This window comes from Corvus hawaiiensis, chromosome 7 (assembly GCF_020740725.1).
Source record: "Corvus hawaiiensis isolate bCorHaw1 chromosome 7, bCorHaw1.pri.cur, whole genome shotgun sequence".
Taxonomy (NCBI): domain Eukaryota; kingdom Metazoa; phylum Chordata; class Aves; order Passeriformes; family Corvidae; genus Corvus; species Corvus hawaiiensis.
Genome location: NC_063219.1, coordinates 29,545,668 through 29,563,051, shown reverse-complemented (window position 1 = coordinate 29,563,051; position 17,384 = coordinate 29,545,668). Strand labels below are relative to the sequence as shown.

The following is a 17,384-nucleotide window of genomic DNA, read 5'->3' as shown; positions in this document are numbered from 1 at the left end:
TTTCTTGTCTGGTTACAGGAATAAAGAAGAGTGTAAATCTAGTCTACTCTTCAGAATACTTGTTTCAATCAAAAAATATGAGAAATTACTTTTATCCTCAGGCCCAGCATTTGACTTCAAACCTTTGCTCTGTTTAAATCCTTCTTCATCATCTAGCATGTAAGGGATTGTCTGCAGCTGCTAAAACTGTAGGCACAACAGGAGAGAAGGTGCATATTTTGCCAGACACAGACCTCTGAGCCTACTGCTGGTAACAGTCTCCAGCCTCCCAGCAGATCCAGCCCCAGGCTGTATCCTACAGTTAAAATCACAAACCTGCACTGCTGACAACACTGCCTGTTGCTAAGGAAATTATCACCATGCCATAAAGTTTCAGCATTTTGACTATACTGCAGGTTAGAAACAGGAACTGAAACTGAGCTGCAGAGGACAAAACCTTAGAAATATCTATGATCCTTGGCAAATGTGGGGAAAAAAATAAAAAAAAAATCTGAGAAAAGGGAATAAAATTATGTTTCCATGCACCATATTCCATTAGCAATATGAATGCTGCTCTTTGACACTGCTTTTCTTCAAACTAGTAGCATTTGAAAGCTGCCAGCAATGGGTACAGCACCTACCAGCTGCCCAAAATAGGCCTGGCTTTTCAATTATAAAAATGCATCAAACACATTAGCTAAACATGTAAGTTCATGGCTATCAGGACAGCAGTGGGTGGAGAGTAGAAGGATTTATGTATAATGCTGAGGAAAACTTGCACCATTTTGAAAATGAGATAGATATACAAATTTCCAAACTGGGCATTATCTTAAATACAGATGATTTAACACCTACTGTGATGTACAGGACCTAATGCTCCAAGGCAAGGCTCAGGTTGTTAAAAATTCTTAATTATAGAATCTGCATTGACAAAAATGGAAGGAGCAAATTCCTAAACTGAACCAATTTTGCTTTGACAAATTAGCAAAAAAAAAAAAAAAAAAAAAGGAAAAAAAACCCCACCCCAAAACTAACAGCTTCTTGAGAGGTGGTTAAGGGAGAGAGCTGCCTGCTTGGCAAATCACAGTTCTGACACTGAAATATATCAACTTGTCAGCTTTGACAAGAATCATTACTTAATTTTCCTAATTACAACATTCAGCAGATTACAGTCAGACTCGTCATTGATTCAACCCTACACAGATAAATGCTGAATAGGCCTAGGAGGGAGAGTCATCCATCAGAAGTGACAAATCACCTCCTCCCTCCCTTTCTGTACGCAAACCCTCCCATCTGAACTGTGCATCACCCAAGTTAGAAAGACGTATTTGAAGACAGACTGTTGGTATTTTTAAAATTTATTAAATGCTACAAAATACAGGTATTCTACAAGGTTTGAAATCAATTTTGAAGTAGTTAAGTTAAAGGGACTGCCAGCATTTCCTGAAACTTAACCCAGGCAATATATTAAATAAATTAATCTACCATAAAGACTGAGAATTGCATGTTGACATAGAGTCTGCAGATTCTCTCCTAACAAAGTTAGGTGAGCTTCTAAGCTCTACTATTGAAATGCTGCAAATATACTACAGATTAATTAATGATGGGAAAGATTAAACTGGCACTCTACCTGCCTCAACATGCAACCTATGGCATCTGTGTCATTTACAGCAGTTGCTTTAAACATCTATTCTCTTACAGAGAAAACATTGTATCTGAGCTTGGCTAATCAAAAGCAACTCTTTTTAGAGGAAATCAGGGCATGAACTTTGTTTGGCTAGATGAAGTCCTTTGGCCTGCATCTGGAGTGGATGGGAGAGAAGCGCTTGTTTCTTTTCCCTAGGTCAGGAGTTTTTTCCTCTCCCTGTTGCAGTTGCTAGGCAGCCTGCAAAATGTCAGCATGTGAAACATCACATTTCTTTATGCATTGTGTACTCTGATGGAAGCACAGCAAGTGAAAAAAAGAGGGTTTGGTTTCTGTCCTAAAAAGATCACTCTCTCCATCCACAACGCCACAACGATGCAACAACTACAGATATCTGCGCATGCGCTGAACTCATTGCAGAAACTGGAGTTCAAAGATTGGACACAGAGAAGCCAGGACAATGCCCAGATATCCCAAAGCAAGGGGAATATGTGATTGGTTTTAATCACATGATAAACTCACTGCTCAGGTACCTCCTAAAAGACTTTTCTACCCTCCCACCATCCCTTTTCCTAAAGAGGACCTCAATGAAGAATAAGCAGCAGCCTTTTGGAAGGGCAATCAATTCCTTGCTGTTCCACTCTCCGTGTCATTGGCATTCACGATGACCAGAGAGGGCTGTGTCTGGATTTATAAAAGCATAGGTACACCCATACTGTAGCCCATAGGAGACAGCAGAATTAGGTTATGCAGGAATCCAGCAACCTGCCCAAAATGGGCCCAGACTGATTTCTCTGTGGAAGAACAATGTTATTGTGGGTAGGCTGCCTGTGCTACATTCCCTATATCCCTTTGGGAATCAATATGCCCAAAAGTGTTGATCAAAGGAGACAGACAATAATTTCTTCAATGCTTTCTGAATGTGCTGCAATGAGGTTCTCCCTCATATCAGGCAGCTGAATTCACCAGAGCCATCTTTAAAAGCAGCATACAGGATGCCACTGTCAGGAATAACAGTCTGACTTCCAAATTCGGGTATATGCATGTGGAGTTCTCAATCCCCAGCAACCACTAACATGGTACAAATTATTGCTTTACTAGAAACAGATTATAATCCCAAAATGAATTTTCCATTTCAGGTTTCTGGAAGATGAGAGAAAACAAGTTCTGTTCTTAAAAGGATAAACTAAATGACAATCACAGTTGAAGAAATGGAGAAGGACCTGTAATTATTCCTACCTTGCCATTGCTATGCCAACAACACAACCTCCAACTATAGACCAAAATCCAATCCAGCCTGCATCCACCTGATAGGAAAAAAAAACAAAAAACAAAACAAAACATAGAGAAATGTGTTAAAGCTGAGAAAATAAGATGATACTACTTTCAAAACAAATGTTGTGCAGGAGCTCCAAACTGCTAACAACAGCTCTCTACAATAATCTGAACTGCAAGGCTTTTTCTAGAAAAGGAAATAAATTCACTACAAGAAAGTATGACTAAGTAGTCTGTGCCCTAAATGTGACCTCTCTTTATGGAATCTGAGTAATGTCCTCTGTTTTTTTATAATACTCTATCAAAAGCTTAGAAATTATCTTCTCCCCACTTCATCTTTTCCACCAGGCATACATTATTTTCTTTCACTAGAGATGCAGCGGCCAACAATACTCTCATTTGTTTACCTACTTCTTCCTTCTTGTCAAAAGGTATGTACAGTTCTGAAAAGACTCACCATTAATAGAGAGTCAGCAGGAAGAATTGTGAGAGTTTGGATGCCAAAGCTGCAGTTCATTTTGTTTCAAATTTCAGGGAGTAAAGTGGTCTATATGTATTAATAGCATGTTAAACATAAAAATCTGATAAAACTGCATGCTAGTGCAAAATAAAAACATGCCACTTACAAAATAGCTGCTGATTATCAGTCGGGAGATACTTACTTGGCTTACATGAATGGGTGTTAATATCAAATCCAGAACACCAGACCAGCCTGAGAAAACACCCAGTGGTATCGCGTAAGCTAAAGCAATCATCAAGAATCGGAAATTGCTGTGAAGATAAAACATTGCCATTAGGCTCAGCTTATATTAAAAATTGCACCGAGAATAGCCAGGAGAGTAAATCACACCCTAGAATCTATATTCTGCCCATCAAGAAAAACAGCAAAGGTCTGAAGGAGGAGTGAGCCAGGGAAAACAAGAAAGGTATCCAGCCATGTCACTGAATTTCTAGTAGCTGGTATGTTACTGCCTAAGCACTGTGCTAATAGAAAAAGCCAATCTCTCCACAAAGTTCAAAGATTTCTGTAACATGCTGGGCTCATGTTTCTCATTTCTGCAAGCAATTCTTCCATGCATTGGCATGGGCAACCTACTTAGCCTAAGTGTGTGTTAGCAATAATAAGCACTAATTTAAAAGATGAAAAGCTTATTTCAAAAAAAAAATCAGAGATTCATCCCTCTTGAAGTGTACTTAAAAAATAAAGAAAAACCCAAACCTGTTTTACTTCTCTTTATTTTGATGAAAAACAAGGAAAGCTCTGGAAATGAGACAGGTACAGTTGCAAGAGTGGAAAATTTTGACAACTTGAACTGGCAAAAATCATATGCAGATATAATACTCTATTCTAAATAGTCAACATGTTTGCTTTTCCCCCTCAATAAAAGTTATTCAACCTTAAGTAGTCAATGAATGTGAAACAGTCAAAGCTTTATCATCTTCTTCAATGTATAGAGCTAAACAGGAATTTAACCAACAACTTCCCCCACTCACCATAACTGAAAACAAATGTGAAATCCTTGCTAAGAGACATCCAAGTTTTCCTTAAAAACATTTCAAATTGGAAAGAAAATATACTTTGGAATCTGAAACAGTGATATTTTAAAGTGAAGAGATTTTAAGGTGATTCCAAGGTCAAGTATCCCATGGGATATCTGTGTAACCCCAAACGTGGCTCCCTCCAGTCCCAAACGATTTACAAAAAACTGATCTTGATCAGTACCAGTTCCTTGGCATGCAGTGGCAATTTGATAGCACACAGGTACAAAAGCCAAGAAGGAGAGAGAGATTCAATTACTCTCCGAAACACTCCTAAATTTGCAGCTTACGCTGGTTTACTCCCTTAGATGCTCCACACACAACACACCAGCCAGTGCTTTTTGCAGTGTTCTTTTTCACACATCCTCTTCTTGAATAACACATTTCCATCACATGAACATATCCTTTGCTTCCAATACCATTTGTGTCAGATTTATTTTTTAATGCAAAGAAAAACAACTCTCAAACTTTCAGCTCTTCTATACCTTGGTTATATTTCTCTGAATGCTACTGTCTTCCTGACAACTGTTTTTCCTTTAAGAATGCCATAGTCTTATCCGAGTCTATCTTGTATCACCTTGGCATGCTATTTAATACTATCAATATGAAAGCCAATTCAACATCTGTAGAACAAAATAAAAAGGAATTTTGCATGGACACAATAGGGCCATATTGTAGATTGCTAAGAGGGAACAAGTCTGAATGCCGTGTTCTGAAATAACACTTGCTGAATATTCAAAATCTTTGGCAACCTGGACCTCAGCTTCATTAAAGACCTACTTCTGAGGGAGAACTTTGTCATTTACTTGACCAGAATTTCCTGTGGTGTATGTTTTCTGTAACTCAAGCAGCAAGACAGACTGTGATGTGGGATAGCTGCTCTGTGCCACATCCAACTCCTAGTACCAATACCAGATTAACAGATCTGCATGATGGCCGTCTCCAGGGACAGAGTGCCTTAGGTTACAATATAAGATGTAACCGAAAGTATATATTCTATCACCATCTGTTGAAACCAGGTGGGGCAGGATTCTTTATCTCCTCTGTGACACATCCCTGGTAACTCCCTCTGGGGGATATCTTCTTTTAATGGGCCATCCAGCCTCACTGCATGACTCATAAAATTACATCATCCCAATGTGAGATGTTCTGCCCAGGGGGAGCATTCCTACCTGGATATAATCTGAGGTTTGGAACACCACAGTCAGCCCTTACCTACTGGATTCCCAGAGGACGAGCTACATAACCACCACTGGACCTTCAGAGGAGGACCAGACCTTTCTACAGGATCACCACTTCGACAGAACCACTTCAAAGAGGACGGCAGCCACCATTTAATCAGACTGCTGCCACCACCCTGCCCGACAGAGTGTCAGCCTGTATCCTGACTCTGTCAAGTTAAGCCAATATTTCTGTATTATTGCCTTGTTATATATATACACTAGTAAAGAACTGTTATTCCTGTTTCTCATAAAATTGCCTGAAAGCCCCTTAATTTCAAAATTACAGTAATTCAGAGGGAAGGGGATTACATTTTCCATTCCAAGGGAGGCTCCTGACTTCCTTAGCAGATACCTGTCTTTCAAACCAACACAGAGGCTGCTCCCCTGCCTAGCCCAGAACAAAGAAGGTAACCAGGAGAAAGGGAGCCTGGCAGTGACAGAAACACTGATCACCAGGCATCATTCTGCCCCCTTGCCCAGCAGTATCTTGTGCTGGCTAAAGCCATTTGAAACACACATCTTCAGTAGCAGCTCCACATTTCACGGCTCCAGTCACTTGTACACAGCTTTTGCAATTTTGCAATTGCTCCACTGAAAGTAGAAAAATGTGCTGTCTGTCACACCATCAGCTGTTGAACCCACACTGTTTTCCATCCTACCAGCAATGACAGGATATCAGCATTAGCCTCTCTGTTAAACCATTCTGCTGGAATATGAATTGATTTTTTCTTCAATTTTTTTCAGAAACCTAACGCCACTAGAATCTGTAAGACAGGCTGGTTCAGAGGGGAGCCCCATCAAAGTCAGTCATCATTTTCAGAGTAACTTTGACAGTGCCTGTTAACATCAGGCACATTCTGAGCAGCTTCCATTACTGATGGTGATGTTGATGAAAGTGTCATTAAAGCAATAATGAAGCATAAAACCCCAGATACAAAATTTCAAAATTGCATACACAGTCCCTAGAAAATATAAAAGCCAAATAACTGGATAAAAGTATCTTATTACTTCAAAACAAAAATCACAACAAGTTTTTTTAATGCAGGTTTTAAGACTTACCCACTGTTTACTTGCATTAAGGGTTTTTTTCCATTGAAGTTTGTGGAATATTCTGAACTGGGGAAACAAAAAGAACTCATATTTGCTTCACCCAAGAAACTGAGATAGGGCACTACACTTTTTATTATGGAAATTCAAACTACACTTGTCACAGTGTGTGATAGACTGTTAAAAGATTTGGGCTTAGCTCCCAAACCATGACCAATCTGTCATCTCCCACTGTAGGCTGAGAGAGTTGGTATCAGGAGATAATCAGACATCAACTAATTGTTACAATCTGTCAGAAGGAGGAACCCTCCAAATCAGAAGGAAGAATCAAGTTCCTAAGAAAATCCCCCAAAAAGGGCCTACAGGGGATGGCTGACCTCTGTTGATGGTATAATAACTCTGCAAGAAGCAGCTCATGTAGATGACTGCCCAAGGACCTGAAGGCATGAAGGAGTGTGGGAGTTGCAAGGATGTGATAGATCCCTTTGGTGTCCAAGGAAAAAAGGTCAGTGACTTCAATGGTCAAGTTATGCTATGTTGCTTTATTTTGAAGTAATAAAACTGCAGCCTGGGGGAGAAGACAGGGAAATGATGAACATCTCAATTCTCATGAGTGTATCTGGTGCACGGCTGGGTCAGCCACCAGCTCACACACATCCTAAATGCCTTAACACAGCTCTTACATCAGAAGGTAAGTCTACAATAAAGGGAAATCATGATTTCCTGGTAGTCATCTCCTGGTTACCTTCAGTCTATACCACTAAGTCAAAAGAAAGGCTCTCTGAGCCAAGATGAAGCCTAGATTAGGCAGGCAAGAGAGCTTAGAAACCTAATGAACCAGATGATGGATTTCTCTTGAAGCATGGCAGACACCATTTTCTTTTATAAAACTCCCTTGCATGACAGATTGTTACTGAATGGCTCCACAAGATAAGTGGGTTTAATGATGAACTGTTGATTGTTTCATGTACAGAGGAATGAAGAAGTGCCTTTGATAAAGGGTAGCACGGAAGAATGCATAAAGACCAGAGGGAAGAGAGATATAATTACCTACCTATCCACATTTTAAAAAAACCCTCATGATTCTCGCAGACACTGTAAATTATTATTTAAGAGTCAAGTTTGTTTTCTGAAGTTTAATTGATTATTGTTAACAGTAAGCCAGCTTTGCTGTTTACATCCTGACCTTACCGGTATCTCAGGTCCACTGTTTACAAGACTTTGAACATGGAATCTAATGGTTATAAAACTCCCAAATGGAGCACTGTCAAATGAAATTTTATATTTCACCTGCGGAGACACTTGCTGTTTGGATTTCTGTTCAACAGCAACATTTTTACAACACAGCCCTCAGGCAGGGTCTAACTGCACATCAGCTTGGGTGCAGAACAGCATTATTGTGTGTGCTAAGTGTCCTTAAGGGAACTGCTGTTTTTTAGTACCCTGAAGAGGTCACTTTGCTGACTAACACCAGCTGTACCAGCACCACTACACCCAGCTGTACTCACACCTCCTGAGTGCCAGGCTGCTCCAGGATGAACACACAGGATTAAGCATCCTGCCAACTAATTACTCCCCCAAACGAAAAAAGAAAGCCTCTGAAAACAAAAGAAAAGAAAACCCAGTGACAACAAGGGATGAGTTGTTTCCACTGCCTCTAAACACACTTATTGAAAGTACAGCCCACAATAGGTCTGTAGTAACTAAACGTCTAAAGCTCCACAATTATCAAGCTTCAAGCAGCCCTTTATATGCAGATTCAGCTCCTATCACTACATCACTCAACAAACAATTACAGCAAGAGTAGAAGCTTCCCAGTGAAGTCAGTCATATTCCGTACCAGGGAGCAGCTCTTCTCTGCCCCAGAAAGTTCCTCTCTGCAGTATCATGTACAAGGCATGGGCCTTCACAATTATTCACCATTAGTATTTCAGCTGCTTTAGCTGCTCCTCTGAGATCATATTTCCATTACAAAAGATGCTGTACAAACACTGGGGGGATGTGGGGCTGTGTCTTACCAAAAGAACCCAAGTGGGAGAAGCTGCAATACTGTCACTTTCTTTATAACCTTTATTTTTTTTTACCTAAAAATTCAAAGGAAGCTAGCTCACCTTTGAGCCTATCCAGAAACACATCTGGAGACATTTCTCCTATTCCCACTTCATATTTTAACGTACAATTAATGAGATTTAATAGATCATATAATAGTTTTAAATAGTTCATTCATTTCTTCCATGGCTGAATGAAAGCAGTTGAATAATCCTTCAAAGGCAAGTAAACCTCAAATTCATTCCAATATAATAAGCACAGAAAAAAAGCAAGTTATAAGTTACTTTTGCCCAGTGTTTTCACTGTTTTCTCACAGCTCACTTTCAACAATCTTGTATAACCTGATGTAACAGAAGCATTGCATAAGAAAAGCCATGCTAACAGGAGGACTAAAGCACTGCTGGTGCTGAAGGACTGGCATGAAGTCTGGAGATACACACAGTGGTTTAAAATTTAATGTCTGCTCTTTAGCAGTTAGCATCCTTTTATGTCTTGACATTAATATTTAATTTTATTTTGTTTAAAAGCACTACAAACCAACTTGTTTGCTCAATGAGAAGATTAAAGCACACTTGTTTTTATTTACTTAGGCACTGATCTGCTTTGAAGTGGAAACCCAATGAGGTCCTACCTTAAGAGTCTGCAAAAACTTCTCCTGTAGCTGAGCCGCTGGCTTGCTGCAGCCACGCTGGGGGGGAATGGAGGGCGTGAGGGGAAGTAGGCCAACGCTGCGGAAAATATCAGGGAAACCATTCCAAATTCTAAACAAGAGGGCAAAGAAAAACAAAACCAAGAACAGATGTTAGCATTGAAAGACTTATTTCACTGCAGTGCTGTTATCAGCCAGCCTCCAAGACATAAATCCCACCACAAGTGCTTGACTGCTCCTGACAGCAGAATTCCGTAACTTGAAGGAGAAATTTCTTTCTCCTTCTGCAAACAAGATTTCAAATTGAGATGGGGAATCAATGAGACTGGAAGTCCATTCCAGTGATCGGTGCTGCAGAGAACCAGGCTCACACACAGGGAACTCAGTGAAGAAAAAGGAAAGCTTTTGCTTTTTCTCTTCAGAGAGAACTGCAATATGAGGATTTGGCCACGTTTCCTTGTGATGGAAGTAACTCAGTGCAGGTAACAGCATGCTAGAGACTTTAAACAGATGGGACTGGGGAAGCCCCAGGACATGGAATAACAATTATTCATTGTGCAAGATGATGAAGGCAAACAAAAGGTCAAGCAAGGCAGCAGTTCCAACACAAACAGTACTACATGGCAACAGAATATAAAGAGCAAAGTGCAGAAGCAGCCATGGCTGATGAATAGAAAAACTACAGGTAAAAGGGGGAAAAAAGAAAGAATACAGCTGTTTGCGGATGCTCTGCTTGTTTAGCAGCAGGTATTTCAAACCTTTGAAAAATTTCATAGCAGAAGTTTGGACTTGAGCTTGAAAAGTGATGAGCACTTCACAGAAAACAGTAAGTCCCATGAGCAGACATTCTGAAGAGAAACAATTCTACCCACAGCCAGTCTAATTAATTTGTTTTACAGGCCTTTTACAATGTATATCATGTTCTCCACAGTCCTCAATCCCAGTATTTCTCCTATCCCCTTTGAAAACAAGATTCTTTTCTGCTAAGGAGAAAAATGTATAGCTGAAGTGTGTTATCTTAAAAGAACTTGTGATCTTATAACAAAGAAGTGTTCACTGACACCACAAATAAATTCCAACAGAGCTAGATACTCAATTGCCTTAATTTTCTTTTTTTCTTCTCTTTTTTAATAAATCAATATGAACATGGCACTTTGCCAGGTTTTCTGCTAAACTAGAAGAAAATAAATTCAGGAAACTGAAAAGTAAATAACACTCAGAGTCTAAATGGATCAGCTGGAGATGGGGAAGGGAAATGAATGCTTCTATTCGGCATATGGGAAAAAAGGCATATCAGGACAATGCCATTTTTCATGATCAAATACCAAAGGATTCATTTTGAATTATGTGGTGTCTCTTCTCCTGCTGTGGTGTAACTGAATGTTTTGAGGGCCAAGGGCACTTTAACTAGACCTTCTCACTCCTCTGCTCTCCAGAAAATAGATTAATTTCTATCTTTGTGCACATGGTTTTGGAGACCATGAGCAGTGAATAAAGAACTGGCTGTAACTGATCGTCCCAGGCCTAAGAAAGAGATGAGATGCTCTGTCACTACAGGATGATGCAGCTCTTTAGTAAAAGCTGTTTATCCCCCCTCCTGCCTCTAGTCTACATATAGGTTTATAGGTATACATACGTACATGAATACACACATTTAATCATATATTGAAGGAAGATTTAAGATTGCAGACAGGTAAAGCCAATCAAGAATGTGGTCACACAAACCCATAAATTTTTGTCCAAGGTATTCATTATTTAACATTGTTATACTGCAATGCTGTAAGGGGAAAGGCCAGGGTTTTTTTCTGAAGAATGTAAACCACATCGATAATTTTAAGTCACAGAAATATCTCATAAGAGATGCCCATCTGGAGCCTCATCTATGAACTGCCTCAAGATTTCTGCCATTCAAATTGCTGTAGTAGGAGCAGTATAGTAACCCTCTTTTTTTGTTTTTTAATTATTAAGTTCAGCATGCTGTCCTTGTAGTACCTTCTTGCAACTCTTTAATGTTTCCCAGTGTTATACTTTGCAGGCTAACAAATTTGCCTACGTAGCTCTGCTCTCATGCACAAAAGAAAAGTGCAGAATTCACTCTGGAAACAAAAGCATTTCCCTCTGGTGAAGAATATGAATTTTTAGTGCCATCTTAGCTTTGTACACAATACTTACACCTCTATCAAAAGTCCAGGTACTGCCAAACACATCTGGTTTCTTACACACTGAAATCCTTCCTCAATAGGAAACCCACACCCTTATCTCCATCATTTACTTTACCAGACTAGAGGAAGAGGAATACAATCTAAAACTTTTCCTGGGCATGTAAGTAGTGAGTAAAAGCAAGCAAAATCGAGAAGGCAAGAAATAAGTCCATGCTGAGAGCAAGGGAGCTGTAGTCATAAGAAAGAAGCTCTTCTTCAGGAGCTACCGGCTTCTCAACAGGGCACCAGATATGCTCAAACAGAGCAAAGCACTTGGAATGGGGAAAGTCATAAATTACTGCGCAGAGACACAGACATGTACATGTATCTCTTGTGGAGGAGTGAAGCTAGAATGCTTCACAGGAAAGCTGGGTACCACACAACAGTGACTTGTGACGTGAGAGATGCCTGCATCTTAGCCTAGGAAGCAGGCATCTGATGCTTGTGCAAACCCCAAACAGACCAGAAAAAAAAAAAAAAAAAAAAGAGGTTTACAGAGCCACAAGCCTCCTTGATGCAAAGTATTTTTCCTTCACACAGGCTACTCATAGCACAAAAACCTACCCACTCTCAGAAACCCTTCTCCCCACCTCGTTCTGTGGGAACATTCCAGGGGATATGAGGGCCCCTTACACACACACAAACTTTTTTTTTTTAACAAATAATGGTTTTACATTGATATGTAAGAAAGCACAAGGCTAAAAGCTCTGGCTGCAGTCCAGAATAATTCATGCTTCCTTACACAATTCAGGTAATACAATTCACTCCTGATTTGCTATATCTGTACTATTTAAGCTGTGAACCAGAATGTGCAGCGACACAGATGACACAGAAAGAGGCTGTGGCAATTCAGCTGAGCTCTTAGTCTGAGATAAAGGAACAGCAATTTATTAAAACACAGAAGAGACTGGAGTTAACAGAGCAATTTCAGAATGGGTTTATAAGCAATTGCTTCATAATCAGTCTGAGCTTAAGTCCTTGGAAAATTTGCACACTCGTGGCGCACTACTGATCCCAAGTTAACAATTCACATTATTACTGTCTTTTAAAAGACATCATCTAACTTTTGGTGGCTGCTTATTTAACGTTACCTCACACAAAAGCAACAAGCTCATTAGAAATGCAGAGTACTTACCCTGTGAAACTGACTTTCCTGTAGTATCTGAAAAGAGAACCCATACCAAACCTGACCACACTCGCTGAAGAAGTGGGGAAGTGGGACATTTGGGTCCAGCTCCTTGTTCTTCTAAATTCTGCAAAACCTTTGCTACTAATCTGTGAAGTCAATTTGAGCCTAGTTTTCTGCCCAGCTGTTTAAGGGGACAAATACTACCCCCTACCACACCTACCAGGTATTTTTTGTCCCACAGGTGAACAGAGCTGTTTGTTCACTATCACCCACCACGAGGCAGCCATCCTTCCACCTCTGGAGCCCATGCAACACAAGAGAGGACAGGGAAGCTGCCAGCAGGGACCTTGTGCCTTCAGCTCTCCAGCGAAACAGGGCTGAGGTGAGACAGAACAAATCCCATGAAGGATTCAAAGCAAACTCCTCTCTGACAGTTCTTTGCAATTTTAAACCAGTTGGAGGTTTTCCATCATCTCTGTGATTCACTGCAGGCCAGCAATGTTCACAAAGCAGCACTCTGTCATTGTCTGAACAGCTACAGGGGCTGCAGCTCCTGAAAAGACACATCCCATAGGACACAAGCACAAAGAAACCACCTCTATTCAAAGCACTTTCAAATATTAAGTGAGAAATACAGATGCCCCACAAAACACAATTCCTAGGAAGCTGAAGAGCTGCTGTAGGATCATCTCTTGTTGGGACCAGTGATCCCAAACAGGTCTACAAGGGTGTTCCCACACCCTTGCCAGCTCAGAAAGGTAGAAAGAGCCATGCTGAGACATGGGGCAGGCAAGACCTGAACCTTGATGGCAAAATCCATCCCTGTTTCTGAGGAAAATGCCTAGGAAAACCTCCCAAAAGAGAATCGAAGAGAATGTGAATCTAATGCGCTGCTCAAAGCAACATTTCTAGCGCTACCAGACTCAAACCAGTGGTTTCAAGCACAACACGGTAGTTCCTTAGGCAGATGAATTCTTCCCTCTCCATGGAAAACCTGCAGAGGGAGAGCTAAAGCACTTCTCTGATTGCTAGGGTTCTCCTCCCCTTATCTACTGCTCCTGAGCACAAAAGGAGCTTGCTTTCATTTTTCCTTCTTTCACACTAGCCATTTTCATCTGCCACAAGATTTTCAGAGCCTAACACCACATTTACTTGTGAAAAAGGCTAAACTTGAATTTTCTTGTTGTTCCATCTGAGTCCAGTAAAAAGTAGGTTACTCAGAAATACTTGCTGAAGTCACGATTCAAATTCTTATTACACTTTCTTTAAAACAAACATTAAAGTGGCCCTCACCCAACAGGAATATTAACTTGACAAATTTCCGTAAGAATAATGTCCAGGAATAAATGATCACAAACAGCTAACTCAGTCCCTTAAACCTCCATATAAACTACACAATGTATATACCTTAGGACTTCTGGAACACTTAGGACTAACTCCTGGCTGAATTTCAGATGATGCAATTATAAGAGAGGAAAAACCCTATCAGATGTGCAACTCTTAATACTGTACCACTTTATATCCACTAAAAATCAGAATGTAGACACTTGAACCACTTAACCAAATCTGTTTCCTTAAAGGTTGCTGCTAATTCTTCTAAGTGACAGGAAAAGGCATAGAAGCCACTGCAATAAAAAGAGCAAGGACATAAAATCCAAGTTTTATCAGGTGAATTTTATATCAGTGATTTTTTCCACTAAACGATTGTCACTTCATTGAAATTGCTCACCAGTAAAAATGATGTCGTTTTAGTTAAAAACAAAACCTATTGTGTTTTAATTTCAATGTTAGATTCTTAAATACTAATAATCTAATCACATTTGAAAGGCACGTGCATGTCATAAATTAAGGCTCAGTTAATGCAGAAAATAATTTAATGCTAAAAGACTATTGGATTTCCATCCTTACAGAAACAGTAGAAGAAACCCAACTTGTCATGAAAACATATTTTTAATGAAAATTCAATAAGCAAAAAACCAGTCTGGAAGCTCAGAGAAACTGTAAAAAGACATTTCTCCCCAGATCAGCCAATACAAACAATTGAATTACTTCCTTTGGAGTCAGTCTGTACAAAAGGCCATTTTAAAACCTTTCCTACACAAAAGGAAAAAAATTAAGCCTCCTGACTTAATTATTTTCCCTCAGCCAGAGACTAGTTCCTGTGCAAACCAGCCACTAGAGGGTAGTGGTTCTCAAGCACCAACCACACACGAAAGTGTGCACATTTTCTACGTTTTCAAGCGTTGTGGTTGACCCACACCTGCATAGAGCACAGCCTCGATGCGGTCCTTGATGTGCTGGGTGTTGCTCTGTGACACCAGGTGAGCGGTGCCATTGGGAGGTGGCACCACCAGAGGCCCCACCAGGAAGGCACCAGCAGAGCCCAGGTAGTTGAGCAGCGAGGCGATGGCCGTGGCCGTGGCGCGCTCGTCCGGGGAAAACCACGTCGTGGACAGGAACGGAGCCGCGTTCATCACCGTGGGCCCCGCCAAGCCATTTAACAGCTGCCCTCCGTGAATCAGCCTGAAAGAGAGAACAGACCACGGCCATTTGGATGAGAATTCCTTGCTGGGTTTTGTTAATTAAAAAGGCATGTGAGATATCGAGTGCTGGAGATGGAGCTACTGCACAAAGAAATGAAAGTCCCGTGCAAAAGAAGGGATATTCTATACACTGAAAGAAGCCCAATTAGATTGATTCAAAGAATCTGGAGCTACTCTGATCTCATTACCTCATATAAATAGAGAAGCAAATGTTCTCTTCAAAGCAGAAAAGGGAATAAAATGGACTTTCTTTGCAGCAAAAAGGTATTATGACAGGATATAAAAGTAGCAAAGGTGTAGTAGCAGAAAAGCTTTAAATTACAAACACTGTAAACCTGACCCCTCGCTTGCGTAAATCCCAACAGAAGATTTAAATTCGTTTTGGCAGATCCAAAATTGAAACACTTCAGCAAAATACTCTGCATATTTTTTCACTGCATTATTTATTTTTATTTACACACTCAGATGAGCTCTATGTGCCTACAGATGAGAAGGCCGGGCTGTTAGGGTTTCCAAGAGAGTCGTCTTCTCCAGCAATCTGGCCATTCTCAACATTCTGCTAAAACAGCCAAGTAAACCCAGATTTTTCTCGTTTTTCACACTCATTGGGATTTAACAGATAAGGCTGGTGACAGAACAGAGATAGTACTTCCAAGCAGTGAAGTCTCTGCAAAGTTTGGCTTAATATTAGTACAATGAACAAATACAGAAAGGACTTTTTGAAGGCTCTCCTACACGTGGAATTCAGTCAGAAACTTTCTACTTTGACTTTTCCAAAAAGCAATCAGCCATGGAAGGCAAAACTATTTTTGGAATTTATACAAAAACTTCATGTCTAAAAAACAGCTAGAGAGTCAAATGAGATATTGCAACCCTCCAAAGTAAATCTATTCGTTCGCAACAAAGTGATGGCAGATGATATTTTCAAATGGGTGATGTTTTTCTAACCATAGCATAGCAGGAATTCAGTGTTATTGCTGCAAGACTTGAGTTGTGAGACATAAGAAGCTATGGCCTGAAAATGGGGAAACATAAGCCAGCATTTAGGCACTGTTTCAAGCCACAAATGGCTGAATAACATACAGTATAGCAGGCAGTTTTTTAAAGCACACAAAGGAATGAAATATGCAAAAGAAATGCCTACAGACTCTTTATCGAATTAAGTAGACTGCAATAGAAAGGAATAGATGCTACCAGTTCTCAGTGGATTAGAAATTAAATTTTTAAACAAAATTTACAAAAAATACACAGGAAAAAAAAGCACTATTATATATCACATACAGGAAACACTTTCTGAGCTGGGAAAGCAATTCAATGTTTTGGGGTTTTTTTGAGGGTTTTTTTTTATGCTCACATAGAAAGGACAGATTTCATTACTGGTGTCGATGATGTGCTTCAGATGGACATCACACCAAGGCATGGTCAGGCCTTTTTAATGCTTGTTAAACTGCCACACATACTAAACCAAAATGAAATAGCTTTAAATAAATAAAAACCACTATATAAACTATGCTCTGGTATAGTTTTCTGGAGGACACATTACATCAATCCCCTATGGTTACTCTATGGTGTACTCGGGACAAACCAAGGTATCCTTGTGCACTTTGGGATTTTCATTCTACTTATCTCACTACAGTAAGTTATTCTCAAACATCTCCTAAAATGTTCCAGAGTATTTGCAGAGCTATGGCACAGCCCAAGAAACAACTGCATTTCAGTAGCAAGTGAGGTAACTACTGTAACAGATAAAGATTTTATTTTAGTATCTCCTCTTGCTCCAGAGTGAATTTAATGTTTAAATTGTGTTCTTGTTATTGTATGTTTGGAAAACTGTGTCACCACAAAATAACCTCTATAGCTTTAGGCGCCACACTGCCACTTCTGTTCACTGACACCACTATGATATTATTGTTTTAATTCAAATATGCCTCCTCTGTAGTCATCCTAACAGCAAATAAAACCCACTAAAATCAGAAAAAAGTACAACAGTTCTGCAGCAGCTGTAGTCATGTAGGCACTTCATCTGATAGAAGAAAAGTTTTGTAAAAATACCCTGAACAAACCACCGAATTTATATATTGTGAAAATTACACACACATACTCTT

The 17,384-nt window shown here is 39.9% G+C and overlaps 1 protein-coding gene across 2 annotated transcripts in view; it reads right to left on the bottom strand.

The window, feature by feature from the left end:
- Positions 1 to 17,384, bottom strand: part of SLC49A4 (solute carrier family 49 member 4) — a 66,968-nt gene that overhangs the window by 17,754 nt on the left and 31,830 nt on the right. For both annotated transcript variants that reach the window (XM_048310029.1, XM_048310030.1), the window contains exons 3-6: positions 14,997 to 15,259; positions 9,389 to 9,518; positions 3,562 to 3,670; positions 2,864 to 2,931 (exon numbers count right to left, since the gene is read on the bottom strand). In XM_048310029.1, the coding sequence (XP_048165986.1) occupies positions 2,864 to 2,931; positions 3,562 to 3,670; positions 9,389 to 9,518; positions 14,997 to 15,259 (570 nt within the window). The remainder of the gene's footprint in view (positions 1 to 2,863; positions 2,932 to 3,561; positions 3,671 to 9,388; positions 9,519 to 14,996; positions 15,260 to 17,384) is intronic.